At 42.2% G+C, this 21,755-nt stretch overlaps 1 protein-coding gene across 1 annotated transcript in view; it reads right to left on the reverse strand.

The window, feature by feature from the left end:
- Positions 1 to 21,755, reverse strand: part of LRIG3 (leucine rich repeats and immunoglobulin like domains 3) — a 55,453-nt gene that overhangs the window by 23,476 nt on the left and 10,222 nt on the right. Inside the window, exons 2-3 of the mRNA XM_081928004.1 lie at positions 21,431 to 21,502; positions 21,023 to 21,097 (exon numbers count right to left, since the gene is read on the reverse strand). Of these exons, the coding sequence (XP_081784130.1) occupies positions 21,023 to 21,097; positions 21,431 to 21,502 (147 nt within the window). The remainder of the gene's footprint in view (positions 1 to 21,022; positions 21,098 to 21,430; positions 21,503 to 21,755) is intronic.

A 21,755-nucleotide genomic window follows, 5' to 3' on the forward strand; every position in this document is an offset into this window, starting at 1 on the left:
GCCAAAGAAGAAAAACAACCAAAACCTGAACACAACAAGAATAAGGCCTTCCATGTACACATCTAATAACAGGGTATGTGATCATTGGAACTTTGCTGTTCTGCTACAGTGTTCATTGCCATCATATCTTAAATTAAAATTTAGTTCTTTTGAGGAAACAAATTATTCATAGTTTCCTAATGACTATTTCTTTATTTGCTTCCTGTGGGATAGTTCAGTTCAGCACAATAATTGTAGACCTGACCCGGGAGGTATCAGGCACTAGGTCAGTCACAGTGTCAAACATGCTGCTCTTATTCTGTCAAGAGCACAATTTAAAATAACCAGAAGCTCTCTTCTCCTCAGCTATCAACCCAAGAAAAGGACCACCAGTCGCCTGCTCTGAACAAAATTATAACAATTTGATCTCATGTTTGTGTGTAGGATAGGGTGCCACCAGCAAAAGAGATACCATGTGCCATGCTTAGAGGAATAGAAGGTGCTTTAAAGTTTTCATAAAGACTGCATCGTTTCATCCTTCCACATAATTTCAGGATGTTTTTCTGCATACAGGATCCAACCACGACCCTCTGAAAATTCCTGTCCAAATTGGCAAAGGTCACACAGCAGCAACTATCCCATCAGGCTACTAAACAGATGGGGGGAAATGGAAACACAGCTATCCCATTGCCTCTGGCCTACCCTCAACAACAGCCAGTTCCATCCTAATTCCATTCCAACTGGTCGTCATAAGAACTGTGTCTCAAAAACTGGTACCCGAGTTTGCTACCAACCCATACATACATACATACATACATACATACATTCCTTTGGATGTCAAGCCTAAAAGCAGCAGGGATGATCTTACTATTGATCTTGGAAACTACTCTGGGAGCCTTTTCAGCTAAAGAATGAGGGTAAAAATGCTTGAGATCAATAAATGATTGGCAATCCTTGTTGAGATGCCTGCCAGCAGAGCCACCTCCAGGTTTGAGGGAGTACTAGGCAAAGAGCTTTCTGCTGGGCCTTCTCCTACATCAGGGATGAGGAGTTTGTGGCCCCTTGGGTATTGTTGGGACTCCCAACTCCCCATCAGCCTCAGTCAGCATCACCAATGCCCAGGCATGATGCAAGATGGAGTCCAACAAACATCTGGAAGGCCGCAGAGATTCCTCGCTCCTATCCTTCATAGATAAGATTGTTGGGCTTCTGAGGCAAGATGCCACGAGCTGCCTCTTTTAAATTGCCTTCAGTACTCTGGAGCAATGCAGGAGCCCTCTGGTAAATTCAAAATGGTGGTTCAGAGCCCTAGCTGCCTATAGCAAGAAACCCAAAGCAGGCATTGTTGCTGGCGACCCAGTTGCTGGGCACTGGGTTACTAGAAGTTGCTGGAAGCTGCCAAGTGCTGATGCCAGGCCCGTCAGGCTACTTTATGGGGCAGATTAGAAAATATGAAAGGGCAGAAACGTAATGTGGTTTATCATGTTTTAAATCTAAGCAGAGGGAGAAGCTGGCTTGCCCACCTCAATTCTGCTAAAATTATACCATTTGAGGGTACTCTGAGCACATCAATGGGACTGTTCCTTCAAAATAAGTTGTTTCTATTTAAAACAGGATGTCTGGCAACTGAGGTACCCATATAAGCACTTAAGGGAAGTTAGAGGCTGAGATTAATCACCACTCATTAAAACCAAGAAATTGGCTAAAAAGAGAAGCCAGAAGTTGTGGATTAACTAGCCCTCACACCAGATGTGTTAAAAAGAAGTGATATTTTGTTACACCTCAGACATTGTTCTCACTCAGCATCAAGTTTCAGCCCTTGGCTTGTCGAGTCTAGGCTCTTTAAATTTAACTCTTAGCTGCAAGGTCTTATTTAAATCTTTTTTTAAAAAACCAAACCCAACGGATGAGCCATGCGGCAGATTTATGAGTGAGCAAGACAAAGTTAGATAACAAGTTTAAGAGGCTTTAGTTTAGACGTTAGTGTTCATAAGGTAATTACTAATAAGGTACTAAAAACTGCCAATTACTTGAGTGACAAATAAAATTTTCCTTGCAGTAAAACTGTGCTTCAGCCTAAGCCAGCAATTTCCTGAACTGCACGCCTCCTAAATTGCAGTGTGAAAGTATTCAGTTAGGGAGAGCGTACACACTGCAGTCTTTGTGTCACCATTGCTTCATAAAAGAGAAATTTCTTACAACTGGCTGGATAATAGCCCCCGCCCCCCATCATGAATTTCAGCTGTTCCTAATGGATCTGAATAATCTCACCTTCAGATCAGATGTTAACTAACTGGCAAATTACTCCAAAGCAGCCTCCTTTACAGATAAGGCTTGCTGGAGCTTTATTGTGGGAATACGGGAAGAGAAAGAACATTCGTTTGTTAACTAACACCGGGCAAGACATTAGTAGTTTAATTACATCTCAATATAGTTCAAAGGCAGAGTAAGTAATTAAACCACACTAAATTTTTGGTGCTGGTTATCTGAAAGATGCACTTGAAGATAAATCTCTCTCATCTCTGCACTGAGTGTTACACTGTCTTAAAGAACATCATACCTTCAGTCAGAGGTCCTCAATCTTTCTAGGCCCACTGGCCCACATGGAGTTTTGAGAGCAGGTCACAGGCAAAAACCCCTTTGCTCCCTTCTGTTCTTCCTCCCCACAACGGGCAAACTATCTGCCCCCCTTTTTTTCTGAATAAAAGTCAAATCCAGAAAAATGAAACTGGATTTTAGTAAATTCACGTAATTCTAAATCCTCCCCTCCAAAAAAAGCCATAAAATTAAAACTTATACAGTGGTACCTCGGGTTACATATGCTTCAGGTTACATATGCTTCAGGTTACAGACTCCGCTAACCCAGAAATAGTACCTCGGGTTAAGAACTTTGCTTCAGGATGAGAACAGAAATTGTGCTCTGGCAGCTCAGCGGCAGTGGGAGGCCCCATTAGCTAAAGTGGTGCTTCAGGTTAAGAACAGTTTCAGGTTAAGAACGGACCTCCAGAACGAATTAAGTTCTTAACCCGAGGTACCACTGTACTGGTAGACTGCACCATTAAAAATGTGAGTAAATCACAAATCTAAAGCTTGCAAGAACCACAAAAACACTGATCCAATGCAGAGATCCATATGTGTCATCATGATTTATTTATTTATTTTGCAAAGGATTACAACAAAACCTCCAATGAATTACAGAACACATCTGTGGACCCAGAGGTAACCTATAATTTGATGACAGTTTTGAGGCGATCCCCTGAAAAAATGAGGAAAATTCAAGCTCTCACATAAACTAACCTGAGTTAAATTAGATCTGAATGTCTCTTATTAGCAGGAACACCAACAAAACTTTGACGTTTCCTCAGACCTCAAATATTTCCTTATATATAACAAGTATGTAAGAGCGCTGTCATGCCGTAGTTTGCATAAGTGTCAGCAGGTGGCGCTACAAACTACAGGGGGCAACAAACTGGGCTGTCAGAGCTGTTGAGCCATCACAGCAGAATCAGAGAATTAGGAAGCAGCTTGAGGTACAAGGACAAGACTATCAGGACAGGGCAGCTACCCAGCAACCACTGTGCTCTGCTACTGTCCGTCTCACACTGATGATGCCTGTTAGTGGGCATCCTATGACAGGACAGGGTGGTTTGGTTGAGCTGTAGGTAGGGGGTTGGAAATTGTGAATGGAACAAGCACAGATACAGCTCTTGGGGCTCCCAGTATCTACACCTGTCTTTCTCTGCCTTGAGTCCTCCAATGCTGTTGGGCTACAACTGCCATCACCTCTAAACTAGCAGAACTAGTGGTCAGGGATGATGTGATCTGTGGTCCAACAACATTAAGGACCGAGGGCTGAGAAAGGCTGATCTATACCGAATATAGCTGGGAAACCGAGGACATCAACTGAAGTCAACTGGTGAGTGCAAAGGAAGAGGAACCTGAATGATGGACACAAATCCCCAGATACTCTGATTTAATTGTATACTTTTTGTTTCAAAATTAGCATTATATCTGAAACACAAGAATGTGCCAATCATGGCTATCAATCACATCAAAGCTCAGAAAGATTATCAACAGTGGTGACCATTTACAGGATGTCTATCATTACCATGAGCTTCTGGAGAGGAAAATAATGATTTGCCTAACATACTATAAATAAAACAAATTAAAACATCTTTTAAATCAGGGTTGGGCAACCTGAAGTCCAAGGACATATGTGGCCCTCTGTATTGTTTCATGCAGCAGAAAGGACAGAAAAAAACTTCATGAAAGATGAGTGGCAAAAAAACAGAATATATACTTAAAAGCAAAACTAAAACCACACAACTATTATGATTGTGCTGATGGTTACTGTATCCTTAATGTGAGCTGATAATTTATCAGTAGCAGTATTCAGATATTATTTCTTTTCCTTTATTTTTTAATAATCTTATTATTTCTCTTCATTAAATTTGCAAATAATATATATATAAAATTAAACTAAACTTTAACAGAGTAAGGACAAAACAGGGTATTCACTCATTTCAAGCTGTACTAGTAAAATCTGCAGTTTTGGTCCTAACAGGTTACTCACACTTTTTGATAAAGATCAACTCCCTTCTTATTGCATTACGTTTTGCTTGGCAGGCATTCAGATTTGATGTCAGACCATTTGTGGCTCTACCTATTCATCTTATTGAGAGAGGCAGTGTTGTATATTTTTAACTAGTGATTTTATTTATACTTGGATTTTTGCTTAGGCCAACTTGTTTTTAACTTCTGACTTTTACTGATAATTTTAATGTATCTTTTTTTGTTTCTAATGTATATTTTTGTTCTACTTTTTGTTTAATGTATATTATTTTTGTTCTAAAGCTTAGAGATTTCAACAATTAAACAGTGTATATTTTTTAAAAAACCCTTAAAAGTAAAGTCATACCTTGGAAGTCAAATGGAATCCGTTCCGGAAGTCGGTTCGACTTCCAAAGCATTTGGAAACCAAATCGCGGCTTCTGATTGGCTGCAAGAAGCTCCTGCAGCCAATCAGAAGTCACGGAAGCCCCTTCGGACGTTCGGATTCCAAAAAACCTGAACAGTCACTTCTGGGTTTGCTGCCTTCGGAAGCCAAAACATTCGAAAACTAAGCTGTTTGAAAACCAAGGTACAACTGTACAGTGATTAAATAAATAGAAATTCCAAGGTCCAATAATCTATTTGGTTTAGGACAGCCTTTCTCAACCTGTGGGTCCCCAGATGTTGTTGAACTCCCATCACCCCTAGCTAGCAAGGCCAGAGCTCAGGGATGATGGGAGTTGTAGTCCAACAACATCTGGGGACCCACAGATTGAAAATCACTGGTTTAGGACATTGAACATCTTCTATTGGATTGTTTCTCTTGGCAGAGGACTCTCACTATTGTGCAAACAACTAATTTCACATCTTTCACCTCCACTTCTAATAAACGCCAAACGGCCCTAGCCCTTTGACAAGGAAGACTCCAAGCATGACTGGATCTCTTTGTGCCTGGAGAAGGGAAGCAGCAGCAGAAGCAAGAGGAAATGTCAGGAGAGACTGCTGCTGACTCCTTTCTCATCCAAATCCTGAGAGAATCATAGAATGAATTGTAGAGTTGGAAGGGACCCCAAGGGCCATCTAGTCCAACCACCTGCAAAGCAGGAATATTCAGCTGCCCCATATGGGGATCAAACCTGCAACCTTGGTGTTATCAGCACCACAATCTAACCAGCTGAGCCATCTCTCAGACTCTCTTCCAGGGTTTCTATGTTTCATCTGCCTAAGTCCAGAGAACTGCAGAAACTATAAAGTGGACCCCAGCTATATCTTTTGCCTCCACCAACTTCAGCACAAAAGAGAGGTGCTCAAATGAGAATAAGAGGAATCCTGGTGGACCAGATCAAAGGCCTGTATCCCAGTATCCTTTTTCCCATGGTGGCCAACAAGCAGGACAGGAAGCCAAGAGTTGTTGCTCAGTAACTGGTCCTCAGAGGTACATGGGTGGCGTTGTGGGTTAAACCACAGAACCTAGGACTTGCTGATCAGAAGGTCAGTGGTTCAAATCCCCACGATGAGATGAGCTCCTGTTGCTCTGTCCCTGCTCCTGCCAACCTAGCAGTTTGAAAGCACGTCAAAGTGCAAATAGATAAATAGGTACCACTCCAGCGGGAAGGTAAACGGTGTTTCCGTGCACTGCTCTGGCTTCACCAGAAGCGGCTTAGTCATGCTGGCCACATGACGTGGAAGCTGTATGCCGGCTCCCTCAGCCAATAAAGCGAGATGAGCACCGCAACCCCAGAGTCCGTCACGACTCGACCTAATGGTCAGGAGTCCCTTTACCTTTACCTAACTGGTCCTCATGGCCATACTGCCCCTGAAACCAGTAGGAAGCGTATAGTCGTCATTCCTTACTGATGAATCTTCACTTCCTTCACAATCCTTTACACTTCTGTGACCTCATCTATTTGGCACGCGTCATACACACTGGTACTCCCAGATCAGCCTTTGCTTTCTGTTACCATTTTCCCTTCCAACTTGCTCTGCCACAGACCAAACATTTAACATGCAGGCGTATTCTTCAGCTTTACAGTGAACCACATTCAAGAGCTTGCAGAACCTGCTCCTTCCTCCCTCTGTTTGCAGTCCTTTGTTTGCTGCCTCCCCCCACAAGTACAATTTTACCACAATTTTCATTCCTGGGCCTGACTCCAAGTGGATTCCAAGAACGAAACCTTGCCTGTAATTCAATAGGTCATGCATGCACCTTCATCTCAAGTTCACAACTTCTTTTTCAAGGCTCACGTACCCTTAAGCCCACCACAACAAGTTGCTAGTACATGACCATTTAAACATCTGATAAAAACAGTTTTGCTAGTTTCAGATATAGAAGCTTATACTTTTAGGCTTGTGGTCTGAGATCCCACCTATTTCCCCCACCCCAGTTAGCCCAGAAGACCAAAGCACTGGTCATGTTCCCATCACTTGTACAGCTGCCAGAAATGTGACTTCCATATGTGTCACAGCGAACATACAACTTTATACCTTCTCAAAACACACCGGTTGACAAGGAGTTCAGGTTATATCTTATGGCTCAAAAAAACCCCCAAAGGAATGAGAAACCAAGTTTATATATATAAACAAGGGACAAGCTTGTATGTGCACATTCATCACACAAAAACCATGCCATCAAGGAACGACTAACATGTGAAAAACCATCAACAGATCAAGCAACACAGAATGTTTGTGCTAACATCATTTCACTGGGGGTAGTTCATATATTCATCTCCAACCCATCAGGTTGTGAATAATTAAATGCTGCATATTTTAGGGGGGTGTTTTTAATTTGGGGGTTGGTGGAGAGGGATAGCAGCTAGGAGCAACCTGGAAATTGCTGAGATTTGCCCAGTGCTCATAACCAATGATTGCACATAGTGATCAATATCCACACAACACAACTAGTCATCTGGTCCCCTCCCAAAACAATTTATAAGCAAACACCAGAAGTAACCAAGGTGCCACATCAGATAAGCTCACATGATTAAATAAATTATTTGAGAAATTATTTAAACAGCCTAGATGGTTGAAGTGACTGTGCCAAACTTTGTATTGTAAGGGAAAGACAAATATTAAGTGGGGGGGCATTCTTTTCAGCCTCAGATGTGAAGGTTATTTAAATATAAAGTAGTATGCTCTAGCACAACTGCAGGTCAAGGAGTTGTTGATCTTAAATTGTGACTAGCTGCAGCGCACAAAGGGAACCAGAGTAGCAGTTACACACTTCCAGCAGTAGGGGAGCTACGCTCTCTGAGATGGGGTGAGGTTGAGAAAGCTCTGGTTTCACAGTGGTGGTACCACAGTCCCTCCACCCATGCTCTCATGTACTGCTGTTGGTTGTGACAATCTCCCAATGTTGCACTGGGGATAATAGGAAAACAAAGTTATGAGGATGAGGAAATGGTTGCTGAACTCTTCAGGTTCCAACTGAAATACAAAGTCAAAGAACACCAGTCATTAACCAACTGGGCCAGTCAGCTCAACAGCCAAACTCTTGGGCACTTTCTTATTTCCAATGCAAGGGGTTCTTCCAGTTTTTTTCTAGGACAAAATTTGTCAGGCAAGAATAGTCTAACATCTTATTTCCCTACCTGTGCCCTCCAGCTGTTTTGGACAACTTCCATCAGCCCCAGTTGTAGTCCACAACGGCTGGTAGACACCGTGTTCCCATCGTTCAGCCCGGACTCTGAGGTCCAGCTCTGAGGGCCTTCTGGCGGTTACTTCACTGCAAGAAGCGAAGTTACAGGGAACCAGGCAGAGGGCTTTCTTGGTAGTGGCGCCCGCCCAGTGGAACGCCCTCCCAGCAGATGTCAAAGAAATAAACAACCATCTGACTTTTAGAAGACATCTGAAGAAAACCCTGTTTAGGGAAGTTTTTAACGTCTTATGTTTTATTGTGTTTTTAATATTTTGTTGGAAGCCACCCAGAGTGGCTGGGGAAAACCAGCTGGATGGGTGGGGTATAAATAATAAATGCTGATGATGATGATGGTTTACTCTATACAAAAAGATGTCCCAAGGCAGCTGCCTCCCATCATGCAATTCTTGTATCAAGAGCAAAGTTAGGATGGAATCGCACAGCTATTTACAGCACAAAGTCCCCTTGAAAACTTAACAATGTGGTGACTCTAATCGTGCAACAATCTGATCACTTCTAAACTTCTCTAATGTTCAGAGGCGACATTCTCATTTTGGATGAGGCACGTGGAAGTGCAGGAGACATGGCAATACCCCAGCCCTCAAGGTGTGAGGATGCAATGGACTAACTCTACGCACTTATCACTACCATGCAGAGAGTTTCGGCAACCATCAAATTATAGCCGTTATATGGTCTGCTTATCTTAACTCTACCACCGCAAGATAACTACCAACCGTATTACATGCCTTTCTCAGACATTCATTACCAAGGCAGACATTTCATCCCATTTATGACTGTTAGCAAACAGTAAACCTCACAGAAGCTGTACCTACCCTCCTTGAGAGAGTATCACAAAAGTACCAAGGAGCAAGAAGACGAAGACAGCCAGGTATGTGTGAAGTGTTTTACGAAATACTTAAAACCACACAACAGATGGCCTCACAGGTGTTTTGTTTCACTCATCACCGTTCTTATTGCAAAACAAAAAAAATTGTTCATTGTTTGCCCACTATTAGGTGTCTAGTACACACTGTAAGACTCTGACAAACAATCCTATTACCTCACAGTCCTCCCTCAGGCTTGTATAAGAAGTAGACCGGACACAAAAGCCAAGTGGGCTGAAATGCTGAGCCACTGCTGCGTCATTTTCACAGCATAACCTTGTGCATGTTTATTCAGCAGCAAGTCCGGCTACGTTCAACAGGCCTTACTGCCTAGGAAGTGTAGGACTGCAACCTCAAGTTTAATAGGTCCTCTCATACAACACATATATTCACATCACATTCCCAGCTCTGGCAAGAAGTCAGGATGCAGAAGCAAGTACATTAGACAACCTAAACAGCCTGTGACAAACAGGTCTAATTTATGCAAGCACTTAAGAAGGAATCCCATCTAAAGCAATCCCACTGATGATGATAATAATTATATTTATATGCCACTCATCTGACTGGGTTGCCCCAGCCAGTTTGGGTGGCTTCCAACCAATTAAAATGTCAAATGCAGAACAACATCAAACATTAAAAACTTCAAATGTCTTCTAAAAGTCATATAGTTGTCTATCTGTTTGACATCTGACGGGAGGGTGTTCCACACGGCAGGCACGGCTACCACGAAGGCCCCTCTGCCTGGTTCTTTGTAACCATTTTTTTTTTTTTTTTTTTTGCGAAGAGGGAACCTCCAGAAGGCCCTTGGAGCTGAAACTCAGCATCGGGGCTGAACAGAAGATATGCTAAGATTTCATGATATGGCAATTTGTAAGTCATTCATTCACAAGGGAGCTTTTTTAAATTCAAAAATGGTTCTGTGCATGAAAATGGAATGGCAAAGACACTACATGAGGACCTTAACAGAGTGAAAAATAAATGAGTGAATTGACCTTTAAATTGGTGATTAACTTGCACAACAGATTGTACTATGCTGCCTATTGAACCACTCGTTGACTCCAGCTTATCTACAGCAATCAGAAGGTCAACACAAATGTTAAATGTAAGGCCCTGGAGCCTTATTAGAACCTGTGGGATTCCTAAAACAAGTGTCCACTCCTGTGCTGCCTGTAACACACAATTCAAGCATGTAAAAGGCTGTCACGTGACATGTTTGAGGTGCCCTTGCAACACCTTGCTTTCCTTGTACTATGAACTAAGTCAACCAGACATCACAAATCAGATTTGATAGTGGACTTATTTCTAAAGCCTTGTTGCTTCCCTACCTTTGCAGGAGTATCTCTTCCCGAGATATACAGTACTCCAGGAAGAGAAAAACTTTCCACAGTTAACAGCAAAAAGAGAATTTTGGGGAAATGCTTTCACCAAAAGCGCAATTGATTTTTTTTTCCATAGCAAAAAAAATACAGTGCCACTGAACATCTGTCAGGTACTGAATTCTGTTCTTATGAGCATCTGTGTTTTACACCCTACTCCAGGGTGTAAATCCTTTAAATGGGGGGAAAAAGGTCCTAGAGTCATCAAAACACAGCGGCTTTGATTGTGAGAATATAATATCTATCTTGAGTTGTTAATTTACTGCTGGTTAATTGTTCTGAAGAAACACCATGCGGTTCAGATAGGCAGGCTGCTCCTCTGGCAGGAAAAAATACCATGCACACTAATTTGCATAAAGATCTTCTATACCAATAGCAAACACATACTTCATATATGGGTCATTATCAGCCTCCATCACAGGCTGAGCGGGTTCTAGCTGCTCAGTCCCACTCCCTTGCCTCAGAGGACCTTAGTGGGAACTGTTGCCTGCTACCCGCAGAACAAGTCTCGTCTCCATCACCAGCTGAGTGAGTGCCACTTATTTAGCATGACTCCCTTGTCTCAGATGTCATCAGTGAGCTCTGTTGCCTAGTAGGAAAGACTAAGGAGGAGGACAGGGAATGCCAACTGCAACCAGGGCCGGATTTAGGTTTGATGAGGCCCTAAGCTACTGAAGGTATGTCCAGCTGTCCTTTGTCAACAACAAATTGTCAGTTTTTTGTGTTGCATATATGCTATATGGTAATTTATGGACCTAATAGGTATCTAAAGTGATTTTATTTGTTTTTTATCTTATCTTATATCTTATATACATCCAGGATTTTTTCCTTTAAATTTTTTGGGGTCCCCCAAGAGAGTGGGTGCCTAAGCTTTAGCTTGTTTAGCTCATACGTAAATCCGGCACTGCCTGCAACCCTCTGTTGGGAATCTCACTTGCCCTACTGATTTCAGTAGAACTAATCTCCAAGTTTAGCAGGCCTGAGCTGCAAACTCTTTGCAAAAGTTCCTAGGGAGTAAGTTGCATTGAACCAAGTTTGACTTAGGCATATTTCTGCACAGCTCAACTCTAAAATCTGTTTTTATCTGTTTTACATTCTTTGTTAGCTACTCCAATAAGAGCCATACTGAAGGGCATGTATATATATATTTTCAAAATAAATAAAATAAACAAGTACTCTCACTTCAATCTACCATGTGAGGAAGATGACAGCGCAGTAATTACTTCAGACTTAATGAATGCTGGCAGCTTGTATCAAATTCATTTGTGTCAGTATTTAACCCCAAATCTCTGGGTCATAGTGTTAAGACACACAAATAATAATAACATCAACAACAACAACAACAAAACCCAAATTGCTCTATTTTACTGAGTCATAAAGTGGAAAATGAGGGGGGGTTCATATTGCACCAGATTACAGTAGTCTTTTTATTCTATATATAGTTATTGCAGTCATTTGCAGCCTAAAAGCAAAAAGAGCCCATTTCATTCTGAAATTCAGCAACCTTTGCCACCTCAGAATTGGTGACCCTGGCTGCAAGTTACACCTTGCAGAGAATTAAAAAAAAAAGTCACACAGACACTGCTTTTAAAGCTGTGCTGCATAAAAGCTCCTAGATGTATCTGCCTACAATCTGGCAAGCTTCATCCACTCTGGAGGGGAGGCTGTGCTTGCAAATTTTATCCACTCCTATGAAAAGTTTTTCAAAAAGTTATAAACCACTTTTAGATTCCCTGTCATAGTATATTGGGGGGGGGGAGGGAAAACGACTTTGTTTTCAACATATCTAATTCTGTTCTGCATGAGTCAAAATGGAAAGACACAGAGCAGCCCCAAAACAGATTGGGCTGCTTCCCAAGCTGCCGATATAGATACAAGTCAAATCTTGTTGCTGGTGCACACCCCTAGAGAATATTGTCAAAAGATAACAAACTTTCATCCTTATGATTCATGTGCAGTCAACAATAAAGAGATATAATTTAAAGTAGCCTAAGCCACTGAGAAGCATATTACCAGGAAATAAGTGTGTATGGGGATTTGCTCCTGCCTCCAACAATTCTATCAAACAGCCTTTTGCAAAAAACCTCCTTGGAGGGACAGGGCCACACATGGGGCTCCTCTAGCAGCAGCAACTTCCATGAAGTTACTTTAGCGGAAGAGAAAGCTCCATGCCTCGTGGGGCAATGCACAGAGAGTTGACATCTTCTTGCAGTGAATTGGAAAGCACACTCTGAAAGCACCTCTGGGTGTGAACATCAGAATGCACAGCAGGTCCCATGTCAAGTATCCAGACACAGGGAAAAACTGGCCTCGCCATTAATATAACTGGTATGCGCATGGAAGAATAGTGTGTTTATTTTACCATTTACTCATCAATGTCAATCACACATACCGTTGCAAGACAGAAGGCAACGACTCCCCCTTATGCAGTGAAATATAGCAGGGATCTGAATGAAAGCCAATACAATCAAGAAGTCAAATGCTCTCGGAAAATGACAGCCTATTGGACGTATTGCAAGGCTTTCCATCATTCTTCACATATTGGTTGGCTATGTCAAAGCTGAAGGGTGAAACTTATTCGCTGGTGCCCTCCAACTAAAGTTTGAGAAGTAGCAGCCAAACTGCACGGAGAAGGCAGAAGGCTGAGTTTGCCAGTGCCACAACGGGCTCTCAGCAAAGCTCACTCCATCACTTTCTCTGTAGGACTGTATGAGATACAGCACTACTGAAAAAGTGCAAATTTTCATATAGAAATATAGAGGCAAGCCCCTATTTCTGCAGGGGTTACATTCCGAGGCAGTGTGCGCTTCAGTGAATTCACGCATATTTGAAACACACTGAAAAAGCCTGCAAGCGCCCTGCTCCACACTTGTCCTGCCTCCACGCCACTCTAATACAGTGGTACCTCGGGTTAAGTTCTTAATTCGTTCTGGAGGTCTGTACTTAACCTGAAACTGCTCTTAACCTGAAGCACCACTTTAGCTAATGGGGCCTCCTGCTGCTGCCGCGCCGCCAGAGCACAATTTCTATTCTCATCCTGAAGCAAAGTTCTTAACCCTAGGTACTATTTCTGGGTTAGTAGAGTCTGTAACCTGAAGCGTATGTAACCCGATGTACCACTGTATTATAAGAAAAGGCAGGGAACATCTCCCGATCCACTTTTCCCCCACCACACATGATCTTATAACACCTCCACCAAAAAAGTGTCTCTCTTCAAAAACTCACACCCTTTGTAATCATGATTTCTTCAGTCACAATGCTGAAGAGTTGATTAATGGGTTGGGAGTTGCCAGAGTTTTTATCACGACACCGGGGCATATTCTCATAGAGGCTGTCTGTGTTATGAACCCTCCATGCATCTCTAATGCCGGATGGCTTTGAAAGCAGCTGGGGTAATGGCAAGAGAAACCCTCTCCCTCCACCACTCTCAGAAATTTATTATGTCCAGACAGGGAAACCTTTCCTGAATTATTACTTTTTTATTTTTTTAAATCAGAGCATAACTTAGGACTGAAACCACACTTACAAAGGAGATTGCCATGGACCTTCACTTTTAATGAAACAAAGGAAGTGGCCCTCATATTGCCAAAGTATAACAGAAACCAGGTGAGCATCATTCATCTCACATCCACTTCTCAACTACAGGACCAAGGGAAGCCTAAGAGCAGGAGTCAAGCATGTCCACATTCACAAAAAGTGCCTTTTCCCCAATTCAGAGACTTCCATTCAAGCACAAAAGTAGAGAATGGAGAGAGTGAGTGTCTGCTTCTATGCAGAGCAAAGAGTGTAATGTGCAGAATCTGTGGTCACACTTCACAAGTGCAGAATTAAGTACCGGACACGGAATTTCTGCATGCTAGAAATTTGCACATATGTTTGTTTACAGCAACATAGAATGGAACGGAGGTGGTGAGGGCAGGATGGGGTTTTACTGCCCAACACAGACCTGAGAGCGGTAGAAACAGAAATATGCAACAGATGCATGTGCAGATTAGCTTCATTTCCTTAACTGATGCAGGCCACAGACTCCAGCGCTTCTCAGCACATTGTTTGGGATATCCTGGATTTTTCTTATTAGAACATATGCCACGCCGGTAATAGCAGTCTCGCCCCAGAGTCAAGCTGCAAAGGTGCCAGCCGCACTCCTATCCTGCTCCAACTCATCGGAGGGATTAGTAGCAGAGAAAGGAAGAAAGAGAGGCTGCCAGATATGGAGACAAAAAAGAAGCCCGTCTGCTTTCCAAAATAAGCCAAACGTGCTCTGGGAACGGGAAAATCTGACACAACGATGGCAGGCGGCCCAATGCTACACCCATTTCGAGGAGCAGTTATAAAAGCTCACTCAGTTCAATTCCCAGCCCATATTTACCTTCCTCCCAATTCAAAAGGCCACTAGTCGGACTGGGTTGATACAAGCCATGCAGTTTTGAGCAGAGCGGTCAATTGGCTTCCATGCCAATTGACAGGGCAGCACACACAAGAAAGGTCACACACAAGCATTGATCGGAGCAGCATTTATCTGGTTCAGTCAGAATTTGTGGAAAGGTGCTAATGGGCACACACTGCAGGCTGAGATTAGGAGCAGTTGTTGCAGTTTGGCCAGATCACTAGTACAGATTGATAACCTGCGCTGCTTAAAATGAGAAAATGGTTACACAATACTGCTAGTTGCCCAATGCTTTGCACCCCTGCAACCTGAGAATCCTACTGCAGCAAGTTCTAAGCTTGAGAATATTTGCTATGGGGCTAATATTCTGCTCAAGGCAACACTGCCACAGAAAAGGTATACACACACACACACACACACATACACACACTAGGCAAGAAGGAGATCAAAGGACAATTCTACATATCTGTTCCAAGAATGGGGCAACACTGAGTTCAAAATGTTATCTGTTATGAAAAACTAGCCTGTTATTCCAGGCAACAGCCAAAGAAAATCCACATGCAGCGGGTGCTTCTATAGTTTTCTTTAGGATGCCCTGATCTCTGGTGGCAAAGTGAATTAAACAGTTTAGTAGAAGCTCTCTTTTTCTCTCGAACAGATCCTCATCTGGGAAAACACTGCGCGCATTCATCATCCTTAAGATCCTCATGGGAAAGTCAAGGTACAAGCAAGTCAAGCTAGGACACAGGTGCCATTGTTTAGACTATTACAACGCACTCTACATGGGTCTGCCCTTGAAGGTGGTTTGAAAATTGCAGGTAGTGTAAAATGGTACTGCCCAAGTCTTACTGGGTCTGGCACCTAGGGATCATATCACACCAGGTTTCAAAGATCCACACTGACTGGCATCAACTCTTGACCCCAATTCAGGGTTTGGGTCTTGACATACGAAACCCAAAATGACTTGAGGCCTAGTTATTCAAAGCAGTGACAACCCATCCATTTTAACCTGTCCACCATGATTTGAGATCTACTGTTAGATCTCCCAGCTTTAAGGGGAGTTTTGGGGATGTATGTGTGTGTGAAAGAGATGGCTATTACTTGTTGAAAGGCCTTTATAGGAACAGCACCCAATTTGTGCAATGAGTTCTCCCTAGAGCTCCACTGGCACCAACATTGTTCAACATTAGGGCAACTGTATCAGTCTTGCCTAGATCTCAGGCAAGAGACACACTGTGTTTAACTGTGTTTCGGATAGTGTATTTTGTTTCACTATTTTTTATTGTTTAGCCTATTTATTGCTGCCTTGGGAGGTCATAGGACAAAGGCGATACAGTTGCACCTTGGTTTTCGAACAGCTTAATTCTCGAACATTTTGGCTCCCGAACACAGCAAACCTGGAAGTGAGTGTTCCGGTGTGCGAACGTTTTTGGGAAGCCAAACGTCCGATCAGAAGCTGCACTTTGGTTTTTGAACGTTTTGGAAGTCAAACGGACTTCCAGAACGGATTCCGTTGGACTTCCAAGGTATGACTGTATATATAGACATTTAAAATAAATCAATAAATCTCAAGAATGTTGGCTATAATAGCAAGTTCTGGATGGAAGACTCAATTCTCTTTCATTGTGGGGGTTGTTTTTTGGGGGGAGGGGACAGGTGATCAGACAGCTGTGAAAGATGCTGTCAATCCAGGTCATTCACCCCAAACTCTCATCACTCAAGTCTCAAAGACTGCAATATTGTGTTGTATGCTAGTAACACAAGCTTTAAGAGAACCCTGTGTTCACTGTATGTGGTCCTTCAAATATTTAAGGAATGCAAATAAGCAAATATTTTAAATATCTGTGTTTAGGGATACAGAATATGGCTCTGTATCATTTATAGCAGTTAAAATCCAGAATCCCCAATATTGGAGGGTGTGGGGGACTGCATTCATTCCGTGCTAATTTCTTCCAAAACAGTTTTTAATAAGGATGATAAAAATAAGCATTTAAATGCTCATTTGTCAACAGTTGAGTACATAAAAATGAATGGGACTGTGCTGAACCAAAATCTTTTATGGCTAAATTTTAAGTCAAGCAAGGCAACACATTAGTATTTCCTTTAAAATTCCCCCATGAGGTCTAAGAGAGGACATATCCACAAGTACCAGTCAAGTAGAAGATGTGGGTACTCTGCTTTGAAAGTAATGCTCACTTTTTAGCATTCCCCAAAAAAACTCCCTTAAAGAGGATACCGGACTGCCAAATAACTGCACTGATTATCTACCCCAGGGGTCGGCAATCTGCTGACTGATACTGCTTCTGTTAACATACCCTAAGATTGTCTTGTTTTTTAAAAAAAATCTGGAGCATAAAACATTTGCTCAGAACAGCAGACAATACGTGCTGAGTACAATTCACTGCAGAAATTCCTAGGCACACAAGGTAAAAACTTAAAGCCTCAAACTTATACAAGGGTTACTCTTCACTGATTCAAAGAGGGACACTGGAACATTTAAGAATCTGAATGGGAAGCAGAAGTATCAGTAGATTCCTTTAGATGACATACAGATAATATTTGCACACTTCCTATATCATTTGTGCACATGCAAGCACACACGTATCACCAGGACTCACTTAGAAACAGAACTGACCCCTATGCAGAAAATAAGGCTAGCAGTAACACAAACACACACGAGAGAAAAAGTTTTTCATAAAAGCTCCTATAGATCTTCCTTCAACAGAAGTCAGCCTTTAAAAGGGGGGGGGGGGACATTGCCATAATGCGGCCACACTGATTCCTAAGATGTCTCTTCCAAACTGCACAACCTCAAAAAATCACTTCCAACTTGCTAGATACCAACTTGGCACAACGTATGGAAAATTTAAGTTCTGCGGTGTCAGGAATTTCACAGTACAATCCCATACATGTCTACTCAATAGTAAGCACCATCGATTACAACAATTCCTACTTCCAGGTAAGCAGGTACAGGATCACTGCCTCAGCCATTCTTGCACATTCTAAGCTGTGAGCTCTGGGAGACTCAGCTTCATCCTGGCAGGCCATAGGGTCGATTCTGCTTTGCAGGGGGTTTTGTGTGCCTGTGTGTGGCGGGGAACAGTTAGCTTGCAGAATGTAAAGCGAACATCCCTGATTACATACTCAACTGCCACCTGATCCCTGTCCTTTGCCTTTATTTTATTTTGTGCTCATCCCAAAGTTGGGCCCATGCTGTGCTGACCTAAAGGTGGCTTTCATGTCAAAGCAGCCATAATAAATTGCTACTATTTCTAATTCCAGTCATTCTCTGCAGAGGTCAGGAGGTGGATGGTACATACACTTGTAACCTCAGCCGACTTCTGCTGAGCATAATCAGAAGCCTTCGGAGGCCATTCAGAGGCACTGTGTGAGTTTCAAAGGACAATGGTAACAAGACACCTCTTCTCAAGCAGCCCAACTGTGCCGCATAACAATTCCACATCTTTTCAGGAAGCACCTTAAAAGAAATGTGTACTTCTATTTTATTTATAAGGGGAAAAAGCACACCATACACACAACCAAAATCAAATAAAGATCTTTATATTTGGCCGGCTGGCTAAACTAACATAAACTCACAAGTTCAAGATTGTGAGACTTGACTTTTGAAGTCTTTTCACAGCTGCAGAGGAATATTTTTAGGTTTTCCTGAGCTGCAGTTACACTTCTTTGAAATGTAAAAAGTAGAGGACACAACAGAAAGCTGTGGTGGCTGGTGCTGATTGAGACATGGTAGGGTGGAAAACGGGGAAACCAACAGTGGATGGAGCCAGAACAAATGAAAGGCAGAACCAAGAAATTCAAGTTTTGTCCCTCATCTTCCTCCTTGTGGTGTTCTGTTGCAAGGGCAACTCTGAGAAGGAAGCCAATAGGCAATGCTATTCACTGGATTGGTCATAAATAATGAGGTAAATATTTGAGGCCTTGCTAAGGGCAGATTGAGGTTGGTGGGGCAATCTCCCATTTGCACTAATGGAGCAGCTTCCACTAGCAGAGATAAATAATAATACTAATACTACTACTAAAGGTAAAGGTAAAGGTAAAGGGACCCCTGACCATTAGGTCCAGTCACAAACGACTCTAGGGTTGCGGCGTTCATCTCGTTTTATTGGCCGAGGGAGCTGGCGTACAGCTTCCGGGTCATGTGGCCAGCATGACTAAGCCACTTCTGGTGAACCAGAGCCACACACGGAAACGCCGTTTACCTTCCCACTGGAGTGGTACCTATTTATCTACTTGCACTTTAATGTACTTTCAAACTGCTAGGTTGGCAGGAGCAGGGGCCGAGCAACGGGAGCTCACCCTTTCGCGGGGATTCAAACCGCTGACCACCCATCTGACTGAGTTGCCCCAGCCACTCTGATGACTTCCAACAAATCAAAACATCAAACATTAAAAACTTCCATATACTGAGCTGTCTTCAGATGTCTTCTAAAAGTTGTATAGTCATTTATCTCCTTGACGTCTGATGGGAGGGCATTCCACAGGGCAGGCGCCACTACCAAGAAGCCCCTCTGCCTGATTCCCTGTAACCTCACTTCTCACAAAGAGGGGAACTGCCAGAAAGCCCTTGGACCTCAGTGTCCAGGCTGAACAATGGGGTTGGGAGACGCTCTTTCAGGAATATAGAAGATCTAGCCTTGTTCTTCAGAGCCCATGTGATAAGATTTCATGGTATGGCAATTTGTAAGTTGTTCATTCACAAGGGAGCTTTTTTAAAAATAAAAAAAGATTCTGTGCATGAAAATGGTAAGCTAAAGACACTACATGAGGACCTTAACATAGTCAAAAATAAATGAGTGAATTGATCTTAAAAATCTTGATTAACTTGCACAACAGCTCAGGCTGAACGGTAGGGGTGGAGACCTTAGAAACTAAACTTTTACGCCTCAAGTTGATATTTCACCTATGGAATTCTATAGTAATAGGCTGCTGTTAATTTTATGGACCAGCTCTCCACTTCTTCTTCTTTTCCCCCATAAACCATCTGCCTTTTCTTTTCAGTTCTCTCCTCCACCCAGCTTAATCTATAAGAAAGCCACACCAATATCAAATGTCATTCAGCTCTTTCCCAAATAGGAGCAGAGCAGACACAGCGGCTGCAACCAGCTGACTTAGCTGACCTAGGCTCAGAGTAAAAACAGCAGGATAATAAGTCACCAGATGTAAGCAATTGAATACTGATCACTTTCATTAACTGAACGGCTTCCCAAAATTTACCATATTATTTTAACCCTTTAGCGTCCTCTACCAACAGACACCGTGCAACTTGTACTTAAGTGCAGATTTTCACTGTTAGAAAAAACGAGACAACCGTGAAGCAATCGAATGGCACTTCCAAGTCACACAAAGAACAACATTTTTTACTTACTAAGGATCAGAAAACCTAGACTGAGAAGTTCTTACAAACATTCCATTTCACAGGAGCAAAAGGTTATGAGTTGGAAAGTTGCCAAATTCTTGAGAAAAGGGAAATTATTGTGATCAATGTTCAGAATGGGATGTTCAATTCTGCTTTTCTTAATTTCTAACTAAACATACAGACCTAGAATTTTAAAAAACAAAAATATGGATCATTAGAAAAAGGTAAAAGTCTTGACAAAGAGGTGCTCTGTTCAAACACTCAATTCAACTGGTGGGAGTTCAGCCTTTTTTTTTAAAAAAAAGAAGAAGAAGTACTTCATGTATGCAGATCCATATGTTCTGTTGGACTGAAGTCTGCATGTTTCCCATAATCTCTATCTTTGACATATTTTTGGAAGAAGCGGCTCTACAAAAGCCAGCAACCAACTCCAAGCAAGCAGCAGCAAAGGAAGCCACCTTACACAAAATCAGAATGTTGATTCCCAATCACAGACTATACAAGTGTAGGCCTGGTTTGCACACAATGCTAAACCATAGTTTAGCTCTACATGCACGAGTTAGAATGAGCCCAAGCACACCCAACCCTCCCCTCTCCTCCCACGCAACTAGAAGGACTTCTGCAATATTTAGTTTCACTTGTTATGAATCCTAGAAAGCGAAATTAAGCTGTACTGAAGTGCTTCTCCTAGTGGTCCAGAAAGGAGAGGGAAGTGTGCATATTCAAGGTTTCATTCACTGGAGCTCATGTTATCTTGTCAGCATAGTGTTAAATCATGGTTAAACATTATGTTTTCAAATATGAATAAAAATATTTTAAAAACAGACTTACAGAGTCAGGAGAGTGATGTTTGCTGAAACAGGTCCCAAATTGGGTATGGCTTCAAATTCATTACTGTTTAGTTTTCTGCCAACATTAAAAAAAAAAAACACAAGTCAGCTGACACAGAAACAAGAGCCGATTGGTATTTTCTGATTTCCACTTGACCATTTTAACCCATTGCACTAACTTAAAGTAGCCCCGCCCCCCGCCAAAGGGAAGTGGGGACAACCTACGGCAACAATGACTTACATAGATACCCTCTGAAACGCCCCCCCCCCGGTAAGTTATAGTTTCATTTCACATTGTATAATTTTGTGCCCATGCATCGCTATGAATACCACCACTCAAAATCATTTAAAGGAATGTATCTTACATCATGCATATTATAGTCAAACAGAAGAACATGCAGCCACTTACATTTCTCGCAGTTTACCAAGGTGACTCAAGGAACTAGGCTTGATTGAAGACAATTTATTGTGGCTCAGATCTCTGCAAGGATAAAAGAAGAAAAAAAGTTCTTGTGTTAACTTTCACCAATATCAGGTACATTTCAAAGAGAACAAGCAAGTAGCTTGCACAGAAGGAAACTGGATCATATATTGAAATATAACACATAAAATGCACACTGATTTTGTTGTGCCTCTCCCCTCCATCTACAGATAACCTTGTTATTGTTCTTCTAAGGCAGGTGTGAGGAACTTGTGGCTCTCCATATGCTGTTGGTAAGGGATGCAACTCCCAT

The sequence above is a fragment of the Podarcis melisellensis genome (genome assembly GCF_964234715.1).
Source record: "Podarcis melisellensis genome assembly, chromosome: 10".
NCBI lineage: Eukaryota > Metazoa > Chordata > Lepidosauria > Squamata > Lacertidae > Podarcis > Podarcis melisellensis.